Source organism: Oxyura jamaicensis, chromosome 1, assembly GCF_011077185.1.
Source record: "Oxyura jamaicensis isolate SHBP4307 breed ruddy duck chromosome 1, BPBGC_Ojam_1.0, whole genome shotgun sequence".
NCBI classification, from domain to species: Eukaryota; Metazoa; Chordata; class Aves; order Anseriformes; family Anatidae; genus Oxyura; species Oxyura jamaicensis.
In genome coordinates this window covers 142,031,845-142,044,728 of record NC_048893.1, presented here as the reverse complement: position 1 = coordinate 142,044,728, position 12,884 = coordinate 142,031,845, and the positions used below count along the sequence as shown (strand labels likewise).

At 43.1% G+C, this 12,884-nt stretch overlaps 1 protein-coding gene across 1 annotated transcript; it reads left to right on the top strand.

Moving 5' to 3' along the window:
• Positions 1 to 75: 75 nt before the first annotated feature.
• F10 (coagulation factor X) lies at positions 76 to 12,127 on the top strand. Its single transcript, XM_035317728.1, has 8 exons — positions 76 to 320; positions 2,311 to 2,471; positions 3,826 to 3,850; positions 6,476 to 6,589; positions 7,404 to 7,544; positions 8,344 to 8,594; positions 9,972 to 10,089; positions 10,919 to 12,127. The coding sequence occupies exons 1-8, from the start codon at positions 251 to 253 to the stop codon at positions 11,464 to 11,466; spliced, it is 1,428 nt and encodes a 475-aa protein (XP_035173619.1). The 5' UTR covers positions 76 to 250; the 3' UTR covers positions 11,467 to 12,127.
• The last annotated feature ends 757 nt before the right edge of the window (positions 12,128 to 12,884 follow it).

Genomic DNA, 12,884 nt, shown 5'->3' with positions numbered 1-12,884 from the left:
GTTTTTAAAAAAAAAAAATGATACCCCCACAGGGGCCCCCCCCCCCCCCCCCCTCCAGCTGAGAAATCCCGCGGCGGCTTTCCCCCTTCCAGGGCGCTTCCGCTATTTCTGGGCAGGGTGAAGCAACGCCACCGCAGTCTCTCCCCGCCCGGGGAGGTGAAGGCTTCGGCTCCGTCCCCTGTCACCATCCCTGTCCCTGTCCCTGTCCCCGTCCCGCTCGGCTGGCAGCTGCGGGGAGCCCCCCGCCACCATGGCCGGCTGCCTGCTGCTCCTCCTGCTCTGCGCGGTGCTGGCGGACGAGCTCCGTGCTGAAGGAGGAGGTAAGGCAGCAACTTTTTTTTTCAGGGGGAGGGTCAAGGGGTCTAGGAGATGATGTCCTCTCCTGACAGTTTTTGGGGCTGCCACAGAAACACTCATCTGGGGGCTTAGTGCCCAAAGCAGCAGAGGGCTCGGCTGCACCCCTGTCCTGAGCTGTGCCTCAGCAGTGGGGAGCTGTCAGGGGGCACCAGGGGCACCCCAAAATTGCTGGTGGACTCCAGCAGCGAGGTGGGGATCCTGCAGGGTCCTGAGGTGCTGTGCCTTGCTGTGCCCCTCTGTAAAATGGGGTGTCTAGCACTGGGAGGACAGCTGCTGGAGGACGTGGGGCTCCAGGCGGGCTTGGTTGGGTGTGCTTGGCCGTGGGCTGCGGTGCAGGGGGATGAGCACGTCCTGCCTCTGTTTGTGCTGCAAGGGTCAACATCAAAGTTCAGGAGAGAAAGCCACACCGTGTGGCTTTTCAAAAGGCATTAACTCTTCCCTCAGTGAGTCAGCCTACTTGGGTTTTAAAATAAGGGCCTCTGCAGGTTACTAGAGTGTCCTACTTGAGTTTACCAACGCCCATTGCTCCTCTGTGTTTTCAAAGAAAGAAGGATGACAGGAGGCTTTGGAAAGCGAGCAGCCAGTCTCAGAAGGCTAATTGGCTAGTTCAAGTTTACAAAAACATCTTCGTACAGTGATGATGGGGAGGCAAAGGAATAGAGTGGCAAGAACCCCACCAGCTGCATCCTGTCACTTTGCCATAACTGCAGAGAGGGATTTAAGGACAAATAAGACAGTGGGTGAATGAACTAACAGTTGCTGAGCTAGAAGTTACAAGCACTTTCTGTAAACCTTCCTTGCAAGGAGCATTTTCAGAGTAAGTGGGACTCCAAAGTACACGTGGGCTCTGTGGTAATGCTTAATATAAATGGCAGTAGGAGAATTTGGCTCCCTGTGGCTGATCTACCCAATTCAGGGGAATCAGAGTAAGTCTCCTCCATAGCTCTTTAGAGCGCATTAAATTATATCATTACTGATCAGCTAATTTACTTATTAGTGCATTGAGACGCATGAAGAATGCTCCAGAAAGTAAATGCACGCTGCCCACTGAGTGTGAGCCTTCAAGTCCCACCTGCAGCACCGTCTTCCATGGTCCAGTCTGTGACTGGAAAGTATTTTTTCCTATTTAAACTTCAGGTGTGTAGAACATAATTCAATGCCAGCTTTCGGACTCCACAAACTTTCCTAAAATCTATGCTTTTTACAAAGTAATCAGCGATTTACCTACTCCAGTTTTGTTACTGTTTTTCCTGTCTGCTAATGTGTGCGCAGGTTACTGCAGAGTAACAGGACTGCTCATGCAGCCAGCTGGCTGAGCTGAGTTTCATGCCTCTGATTCTTCAGTTTCATTCAACAGATACCTCTGTCTTAAACTTCAAGGCGGGAGATCTCATGTGTGACACTAAGCTTTTAAAAAATAAAAATAAATAAATAAATGAAAAACAGCGATCTAACCTCAAGCTGTACTTTCTTTAGATGTTAAAGCTGACATTTGTTTGCTTCTGTTCTTCATTAAATCTTCAAATGCAGCTCTACTTGCAAACTTAGCGGTAAGGTAAGAATGATTTAAAACCAGATTTAAAACCAAATCAAGAACTGGAGTCTCCCTGGCCTTCAGAGTGGCAGGGAAAGTCATTCTGTTCAAGGCTGGAGTCTAGAGCAAGAGCAACAGAAATAGAAGCCCTCAGCAGCAACCTGCATGTTCTTATTTTCAAGACTAACAACAGTAGGACAGAATTTTGCGTGCCTCTAGTTTGTCTTGGAGCTGCTGATTCTGAGAGGGATCCTGAGATGTATCGGTCTGTGTGAGGACTGACTTCATCGCTAACGTTGCTTATGGGTAGAGTGGTGAGAGGGTCTGTTTTGGTTTTGTTTCTACCTCATTTATTTCTAATGAATTTATACCACCACTAAATGTAACCCAGCAATTGTATCATTTTCTCTACTGTCTAGTATTCATCAAGAAAGAACGTGCTGACAAATTCTTGGAAAGAACAAAACGTGCTAACTCTTTTTTGGAGGAAATGAAGCAAGGCAATATTGAAAGAGAATGCAATGAGGAGCGCTGCTCTAAAGAAGAGGCAAGAGAAGCCTTTGAAGACCAGGAGAAAACTGTAAGGATGAACTGTTACCAAATATAGGCCTACATATTTCATGTTTGCAAAATAGTATTAAAGCCTTATGAGCTGGACATCAAAACTTAAGTTACTGTTGATCGCTCAACACAAAGAATAGGTAGTGGTTTTGACTGTAGCTGGAATTGCTAAGGCATACACATATGAAAACCGTCTTAGTTTCTCTCTTGCAAGGTCAGGCCAAGTTAAAGCTTCCATTCTTTTACCTGTTCCGATCTGCCTAATTGCCGTTGTAAGGCACTTGACCTTTAAATGATTTAATACTCCTTGTGTTAGAACTATTTTCACCTTATCTGTGTGGCATAGCTGACTGACATGACTATATTTAAGAGAAGGAGAGTCCATGGGAAGGTGGGGATGGCAAATACTGACTTGGAACTTCACGTGAACGTTTTTCCACGTTTATCTCAAGAAGCTTTTCAGGGCTTATCATTTTCTGGCCATCTTTCCATCATCTGAATTGACAGAATGTGTATTGTGGACAGTTCTTATATGCCTTAATGTTAAATTGCCCACATGGAACAAGGTTTGTATGTGTGACTCTTGTTCAGAACAGCCCTGAAACAGGAGTTAAGGCTAGACTCATTTCACTGTGGAATTCCTGGCTGGCCAGAATGTTCTTGGAGTGGCCCTGAGGTGACCTGGGTGAGGAGTCATGGATGCTACACCAGGGCACTTCAAAGCGTAAAGGTTGGCTGATCAATAGCAGAACTAGCACGTCCTGTTATACCTGGTGACCAGACCTCACTGTCTTGGACAGACAGCATACCTGGAGTCCTCAGTGAGAGGGAAAGAACAGAAATTGGACAAAATATTTTTAAATCTCAGAATTTCTGAGGTCCAGCTTCATAGGGCTACAGGGGAAGGAGACTGAGAATTTGATATTACAGGAATGTAACTAAATTCAGTTGAAACCAAGGGTAAAGTACAGGTATGCTAGAAATTTAATGCCTGATGCTGAGTGGGTCACATTAGGAAACCCCTAAGGAGGTTCAGGTATTTCTGAAAAATGCATGAGACTTGTTTCTCTTGTTTCTCCTTCAAGTCGTTTATGGCTGGACTACATGATCTTACAGGTCTTTCCCAACCAAAATGATCTATGATTCTCTAGAGTTGGCCACTAGAGGTGGCTTATTCATATGGTTTTAATTAATTAAATGACAGTATCAGGCTGCGAGACACTGTATTTGCCTGTAACTTAAATATTTGTCCAAAAATTGTTAGCTGCAAGTATCCTCTCTGTGAAAGTTCTGACAGTAATTCTCACCTGCAGTAATTCTCATCTAACTCTTTTTGTCTTCTTTTATTTCCCTTTCCCTGCACCTACCTGTAGGAGGAATTCTGGAACGTCTATGTAGGTAAGGAACACCCTGCACTTGTTTAGAAAGTTAAGCTTCCTTATTGCAAGATGAAAAAGGATGCACCTCTTACATAACCACTTCTTGCTGCCTTGTTTACTCTTCTCGCCGTGGGATGCCCTCACTTTTGTGTTTCCTCTGAAAGAGGAACCTGATTGATTTACAGCCTTGCTGTTGCTTGAACCCAGGCATTTCATTTGAAGGCAAGGTTCAGCTGCCTCCAGTTCCTGGGATGATCTTTGTCATCTCAACAAAGAATACTGACCCTTTGTAGACAGCAAGAAGCAGAAACTGGGCCTCTGGCTCTGCCAATTAGTTATCCTCCAGAAGGTCAGCCCAGGATGGGGGAGTCCAAGATGCAAAGAGTCACAGAAGAGGGTGGCACTTACATGCTTTAGCCAGCACAACCTATTAATCTGCATTGCACAATTGCCAGTTTTAACTGCTTGCCAGTTTTATGTCACCTTGCATGCCACAGTGGTGTTGGTTCCTGTAAAGTAGATCATTCGGTGGGAAATGTTTCCTAAAGAACTCTTCGGCATTCAAGGAAGACATACAGCTTAGCGGGTACTGTTTGTCAGTCTTTTCTGGTTTTTCTTTTCTTTTTTTTCTGAAGGTCTGAGTTGTACTTATTAGCGTTCTGTTGTTCATAATCATTTTACACGTGCAGATTTTTAGTGTATTAGTGTTTAGTAATGCGTTCTTCTGAAAGTATGTGTCCAGCCCACATGTTAGGAGGAATACTTCAAAAATGTAGACCAAAGACTGCTCAGCTTTGTCTTTTGAGTCTGCAGAAAATTGAAGACAGTTGCCACAAAGAAGATGCAAACTTTCACAATCCTTTAAGGAGGGGGATGAACTCTGCAACCTACAGGGTGAAATTTCAAGCAAAGCCTGCGTCAGTGCTACAGTGAACAGGAGTGGAAAATTTCAGACCATTCTCTCATGAGAATACAGGCAGTGGGACATCAGTGCCATTGCTCTTAGCGGAAATGCCAATTTCATACATCTTAAACCACAGTCCACGAATTGCTTTATTGGTGTTCAGAAGTTTTGAAAACCACAGCTACCCTCGGCAAAGTTACTAGAACTATTGTGTCTTGTTTCCTTTTTTAGTGGGGGGATTCTGCAATGTTTTTGTGCAATATTGATGTAAAACTCAGTCCCACACCAGCAACTACAGTACAGGGGAATACTGTGCAAGTATGGTTTCTAACAGTAGGATGCTGCTTAGCTAAGACCCCTGCAGAATAGGGCAGGCCTCGTGTGTGCCTTTCTTTTGCTAAATGGTGGTCTTGCCTTCCCACTGTTAAGGATGGACATCAGACTTCCAGCACCTCCATGGTAGGCCTCATAGGCTCCAACAGCATTTGGAGTGCTGTTGTTCGTGGCCACGTTCAGGTGCAGAAGGGATGTAGAATAACGGGGGCAGCACACAAAGCCCAGCAGATGTAGCTGCAGAAGATGAAGTCACAGGTCAGAGGCATCGTGCAGGTTGCAAGCTGGATCTGTAGGATGAGCAATGTCTTGCATCTTGTCTCCTCTGTGGGCACCGCTGTCCTTCCAGGTGCTCCAAACAGGAGCAGAACAGGCGGCAACATTCAGAAATATGAAGATGGTGAATCTACAGCAACGAATTAGCAAGCATCAGTTTTCCAGATATCCTGCTTGTCTTATCACACAGTCCAGAAGAGCCTGGCATCATATGATGCAGGAATGCACTTGTTACTGCAGGTTGCTGCATGGCAGAGATCGTGGTAGCGAGCATCAGCGCAGGACTGAGATGCCTTTGTGAAGGTGGGAGAAAGGGCTGCTATGTGGCACATACCCTAAATGCAGTGCAGCCTCTTTTTCCTACTTGTAACTGTATTTGTGAGGTATGTGTGGCTGAGGCCAAGGGGCTGGGTCAGCCAGTTGTGTCCAGGTCATGGAAAGGAAGGGAGGTGGCAGAGCTACATTTCAAATGTGGCGATCCCAGCTTAAAATACAGGGAGCGTGAGGTAAGAGTTAATTCTTTGAGGCCTAAGCTCACACCTCAATAGATAAAATGGGACAGTTTTGGTACTGTAAGCATGAAACAGGAATTTGGCTTCAAACATGGATTTAGCAGAGCTTTGTAAACATTGTTTTTGTTTTGTTTATCTTCTGATTAATATGCTGGTATCTGTTACTTTAAATAAGTGGCACTGCAGGCAAAACACATGTATGTGGGACGAGATGACCTTTAAAGAAATAATAGTTGAGTTGTCATTATTATGTGGAAATCGCAGGGAAATGCTTTAGACAGTAGTTGCAACATGGAAATGTCCCATCTGCTTTTACAGCCTTCACTGTAAATGATGTACACTTGGACAAGCAAGTATGAACTGATCTTCTTAGCATTAAAAAAAAAAAAAAAGCTGTAACTATACAGTAGCCACCAAAAGCAGATTGCAAAACTGAGGATATGTATATGAATCATGCTGACGGAATGACTGCTCTTACTCTTGCTTGCCTGGAATATGGCCACTCACAGGCCATATGTTTTAAAAAGAACAATGAAAGATTGCTTGTTAAAATTAACCCCCCTTCAGAGCTCACTGAAAATGCGTGCTCTCTTACAATTTATTTTTATTTTTTTTGTAGATGGCAACCAGTGCAGCTCAAATCCTTGTCACTATGGTGGACATTGTAAGGATGGAATTGGTTCCTACACTTGCTCCTGTTTGGATGGTTATCAAGGCAAGAACTGTGAATTTGGTAGGTTTCTCCTCCAAAGAGCTGTGGCAGTGGATTTACTGGGTTGCAGAACCACAGAGAGTTAACACTCCCTTAACAAAGATCAATTGCCTCTTAGAAAATTGCATGGAATAGGATGGCAGTCAACAGTGAGTTGAAAGCCAGTGCCAGAAGCAGAAAGCTGGATAGTATTAGCGAGTGCTCCAAATTAACACTTGTTCCAAACAAAACCCTCTTAAGTATGAGGATGCCTCTTTATGTGAGCTTGAATACCCAAAATATGGCAATAAAACTAAGTTATAAAATATTATTATAACTGATATCAAAGCTTGGACTCCAAGCTCAGAAGTACATCCTCCCTGCTCAGCTCACAGTAGCGAAGACCTGAAGAAAGCAGATCTCAGTAGATGATGCAAAGACTTTTTCAGCTTTGCAAAGAATCCTTTTCTTTCATATCAATCTTTCCTGAGTCTCACATCTGTGCCCTACAGCTACTTTGCTAATGATATCACTGGAGTGTGCATTGGTTGCCTGGAAGAGTGGAGGGTGCGGAACTGAAGTTAAGAAACAGGACTGAGGGGAATGATGAGGAGCGGGTCTTTTTAGGGCAGGAGGGAGGAATCACGTGAGGATTTATCAGTAACTGCACTTTTGCGCTAGTGGTTTCAAAAAGCTAGAGCTTTTTGAAGCTCACTGTGACATGGCCACTCTGGGTTTCAGGGGTTTTACAGGGGGAGCTACAGATCCTCTTTAGAGAGTGCAGTTTAATTTCGTGAGATCTGCAAAGTCCGTGTTTATTTACAGTGTTTTTTTTCCAAACTTACTTCTTTTATAGTCATACCAAAGTACTGCAAAATAAACAACGGTGACTGTGAGCAGTTCTGTAGCATCAAAAAAAGCGTGCAGAAGGATGTTATGTGTTCCTGTGCGAAAGGATATGTTCTAGCAGAAGATGGCAAACACTGTGTTTCATCAGGTACAAAGTCACATGATAATAGCAATAGTGGTGAGGCTCTTTTCAGTTAAAGAATGTGTTTTGAACCATCAGTGTTGTACATGGCGTAAATTTAAGACTGAGGCCAACCAGTTGGTTTGTACTTTCAAAGCCTTCCATGTGTGAGGTGATATGATAAACTTCTCAGAATCTAGCTAAGGACCCTTTGCAGGGTGCCTCTGTCAGAATTTCCAGGGGAAATAAATTGGAAAACTATACCTGTATCTTGTTTATTTGAACACTAATACTCCATATAAAATAGCAGCTTGCAAAAACTTTTCTACTTTTGATTTCAGTTAACTTAATCAAATAGTAACTGCTGACTTTTAATAGTTAAGGTTGATGCTATTCCAAGTACATTTCAATTGTTCCAAAAAAATGGGAGAAGAGGGATGAGTCAACTGTATGCTCCTGACAATGTTTTTTATATCCTTTACAACTAATGACGAATTGCCGTCATGAGCCATACTCCTAAAATAGAACACTCAGTTTCCTAATTCAGATGGTTTTAATAAGAGCTAATACATGAATATAGCAATGCAAACAATTGAAGATGACTTTAAATACTTTGAAAACACTGTCCAGAGACTGAAGCTGCAGAAGAGTTTTAGGAGTAGCAAATGGCTTTCATTTTTTCAAACCATCTGCTCTCTTTTTGCATCTGTCTAAGCTTTGTTAGTCTTGAAAACAGCTGCATAACTGATTTATTGTGAGACGGTGTTGTCAAGTTTCATCTTGTGTGGGTCTTTCTTCTCTAATAGTAGTATTATTGTCTTTACAGTAAAATATCCCTGTGGAAAAGTTTTTGTGAAAAGAAAAAAACGGTCTGTCATTTTACCCACTGAGAGCAGCAACGTAACTAGTGATCAAGATGGCCCCTTAGCAAATGGAACAAGTCTGGAGGAGGACATTGTAACTACCACAGAAAGCCCAACCCTCCCTCCTCGCAACGGATCGAGTATCAAGACCCCCTATGTCGATACCAGGATAGTAGGTGGTGACGAGTGTCATCTTGGCGAATGTCCATGGCAGGTAAATCTGGGGGTTGTGTTCTGCATGTAAGCAGCACGTGTTTCTGAGGGAAGCTCTGCAATTGTTCATTTAACCTGTTGGCCTTCTGTAGTATGTTGTTTGTAGCTGGAGCTGCCTGAGTTGTGTGAACTTGGGCACTTAGGTGTATTGTTCTGCAAACTGCAGCCTTTGAATGTCAAAATGAAAGGTTTTACACCATTTTAGGTGGTGCTGCTTGTAACCTGTAACCAGACAGGGCTTTTGAGTGATGCCGGCCCAACAGCATTCTCTTTGCAGCTTGTGTTCCAGTTCTGTCCATCCATAAGCTGCTTGTTCTGGCAGAGTTGTCCTGCTTCAACCTTTCTTTGTCATCATGTTCAACCATTTCTGAGGCACGATGAGTTCCCTTCTCTGTTCTGAGGCACGATGAGTTCCCTTCTCTGTTTCTCTGAGCGACGTGCATCTTGTTGTACTTTTCCAAGTAGATCTGCTCCTTCACTGGGGCCACCCCGTGATTCTGTATGGGAATAGTGTTGTGTAGATCTTAGAGGTAAGAGGAGGTGCCCAGGGTAGTGCTGGGCACAAAGCTTAAACCCTTCTAGCAGGTTCCTGATCTATGGCTTGGACAGCACTACCCAAGCTTAATTGAATCAACTTTTAGCTGTTAGTTTGCCATGACCTGGCGAACTTGTGCATATGCTGAAGAGGTTATTTTCAGACTCAGAGCCTCTGCTTAGCATGGAGTTATTTATGCTTGCTTGTTCTCGGTCTGGATCGAGTACTTATAGGTGTAAGTTTGGACAAAATCCCAGTGCTAGATGATGGTGTACAACCACATGCTGCTTGCCTTTGTCCTGCACCTTTCTTCCCTGTCCTCTAAGATAACAGTGCCTTTAGGCAGTATACCTGAAAGCTTGTCAGAGACAGCACACATTTGCTTCACAAATAAACTTTCATAACGAAGTTTTCCTCTTGAGTTCAGACCACCCAAAATGAGTTCCTGTCTTCTGCACACTTGGAGGGTCAAACAGGAACAGAACATGGACAGAAATTCTTTGGGGTAGTAACTCCCCCAGGATGGGGTGATTTGGGAACTTCATGCTCCTTGCTTGGTCAGTCAGCATTGGGTTCACAGAAGATGTTACTAAAAAGGTGCACTGTGAGGTGAAGTCAAACCACTGTGTCACATAAAGATAGCTGAGACTCTCTAACAGTACCTAGAAATCTGTAGCAAATGCAGATATGTATGCAGTACCAGGAGAAATCTGCAGAGTGGTGCATACATGCTGCTCTAATATGCGTATATGCAGTCTGCAGAGAAAGCAATTACCTGCTTATAGCTCACTGAAGTTAAACTGCTCTTTTTAATTCTGTACTTACCCTTGTTTTCTCCCACAGGCTGTTCTGCTCAATGAGAACGGGGAAGAGTTTTGTGGCGGAACTATTTTGAATGAAAATTTCATCCTTACTGCAGCTCATTGCATGAACCAATCCAAAGAGATCAAAGTTGTTGTTGGTAAATGGCTACTTACTTTGTTCCAGTGATGTCTGAGCATGTGTTGCAGACTAATTCTTTGGGCTCTAAAACCCATGTTAGATGTACTCATGTCACTTTCTTTATTACTAGTTTGGTTTTTTGTTGTTGTTGTTCTGCTTTCTATCCCTTCCTGTTACTGCAGGAATCCTGCTTTGTAATCACTGGGGCAGCTGACCTAGAAGGTGATAATGGTGCATCTGTTTCGTCTTTGCCAGATAGTTGGAAAGGATTAAGAACAAATGTTCTAGAAGTGTTGGCTAGCACTGCACTCATCAGAGCAGCGCTTCTTCAGGAGGCTAATAATTTTTCCTTGCAAGTGTGAAGCATACCGACTTGTTTCTACAGGAATACTCAGGAAAGCTATGACACACTGGCTAGAGGAAGAAGAAACTTGCTCACATTAAGTCACTGCTTCAATTCTGAGGCATGATAATAGGTCAACACAACTTTGTGTTTACACTGTTTTAGTGTTTTCGTCCTGACCCAGACCAGTTTCTCTTCCCTGACACAGACCTGGCTCAAGCAGCTGTAAGAGCTTCCACCCCTATTTGCAATAGTTTAGCTGAATAAGTTTATGCTGATTTACATAAACTGTTACAGAGATCCCCACTGACAAAACCTTGAAGCTGAAACTGCATCCAGGTGCTGCTAGTAAGTATTGTAGTCCACTCTTACAGTTTATTTATAAGGTATGAAGGCTTAGGCAAAGTAGTAGCAATGGGAATACTTGTGTCCTCTTTTATCAAGTCTCTTATTTATTTCTTATACTATCTCCGTATTAATGACCCTTTTAATAATCTCATTACAGGTGAAGTGGATAGAGAAAAGGAAGAACAGTCTGAAACAATGCATACTGTGGAAAGAATACTTGTTCACTCTAAATACATCGCCGAGACTTACGATAATGACATAGCCCTAATAAAGCTGAAGGAACCTATAGTACTTTCTAAGTACATTATCCCAGCGTGCCTCCCAGAAGCAGACTTTGCTAATGAAGTTCTGATGAACCAAAGGTCTGGGATGGTTAGTGGCTTCGGGCGTGAATTTGAAGGTGGAAGACTTTCCAAAAAACTTAAAGTGCTTGAAGTCCCCTATGTTGATAGGAACACTTGCAAGCAATCCACTAACTTTGCGATAACAGAGAACATGTTCTGTGCTGGCTATGATACAGAGCAAAAAGATGCTTGTCAAGGAGACAGTGGAGGCCCCCATGTAACTAGATATAAGGATACTTACTTTGTTACTGGAATTGTTAGCTGGGGAGAAGGTTGTGCAAAGAAGGGCAAATACGGTGTCTATACCAAACTGTCCAGGTTCTTACGCTGGGTAAGAACAGTCATGAGACAAAATTTGTAATGGTGCGGTTCTCAATCCTTCTGTTAGTGAACAAGGTGCAGTTTCTCTAATGGAATCTTTTTTTTTTTTCTTTTTTTCTTTTTTTTTCCCCACGTCTGCTAAATGAACTGTCTGTTTGCTCAAGCGATTCCACCAGAGGCTCCTGGAAATAATATGAACCCCCACCAATCATGATGAAAGTGGGAAGACCAGGACTTTAGTCCTCTAGTGACTGGTACTGCAGCCAGCTGTCTCAGTAGGGAGTTTGTTCCTACTAGAGCTTTTTAGCTTCTACCTGTGGATGTTTTTAGAAGATGAAGGGAGCATGGAAGCTTCCTTCCAGGCAAAAGCTGAGACACAAGTAAGTATTCATTATGTGTTGCTAAATAACCACATTCCACAAAACTGCCTGCTTAGGTCACAGCAGCTAAATAAAATGTGGTTTTGCTTTTTATGGATTGTACTTCACTATAGTTTAATTTGAACACTTGTTTTCTGTTCCTTCAGAAAAAAAAAAAAAAAAAAAAAAGTGCATGTTCACTGTTTCATGTATCATGATCTGGATTGTGTATGGCTGAGGATCAGAGAGGTCCTTGTGTATGCAGTTTTTCTAGGTGCTACTGTAAGGTGCATTACTGATGTATATCAGCATCTGAAATAAAACATTATTTCTTTTTTGTTCTTTTTTTATTATTGTTCACTCCAGTCAACTTACATATATATGAAGACAAAGGGACATACTAAACCATCTCATCCAACCCCATGCTTAAAGCAGGACTAACATCATAGTGAGATCAGGTTGTGCAGGGTCTGGTCCCTTAAAGTTCTGAAAACTTCAGAGGCTAAGGTTTTGTTACCCTTCTGGGCAACAAGTTCCTGTGCCTTACCATACTCAAGGCTAAAAAATTCTCATATCTGCTGGGAATTTTCCTTGTTGCAACCTCTAAATTCTACCTCTTTCCCTGGGTAGTTCTGGGAAATGTCTGGCTCTGTCTTCACTCTAATCCCCATTTAAGCAGTGGAAGACTGCTGTTAGATCCCCCAACTCTCCCTGGCTAAACAAACGAAATCCTCTCAAGCCTTTTATTGTACATCATGTTCTCTAGTCCCCTAACCATCCTGATGGCCTTTCCAAGGCTCCTCCAACCTATTATGCTCCCATGCTGTCTGAGGTACACTGAATTTTGCCAGACACCTGCCACTTATCTCTTAAGAGTCTGAGTGAGTACTGGCTAATTTCATATAGTAGGTACTGTGAGCAAATCAGGCTGAAAAACTAGAAAGACAACACCACACAACACCAAGGTATTGCTGCAGTCAGCAGGAAAAGCAAGTGAGAAGAACTGCAGGTCAGTTACCCTAAGGGGATGGTCTCCACCTGCATAAAACCATGGCAGGCTTACTTAAATGTTTGTTCAGCAAAGTTAGTTCCCTGATTT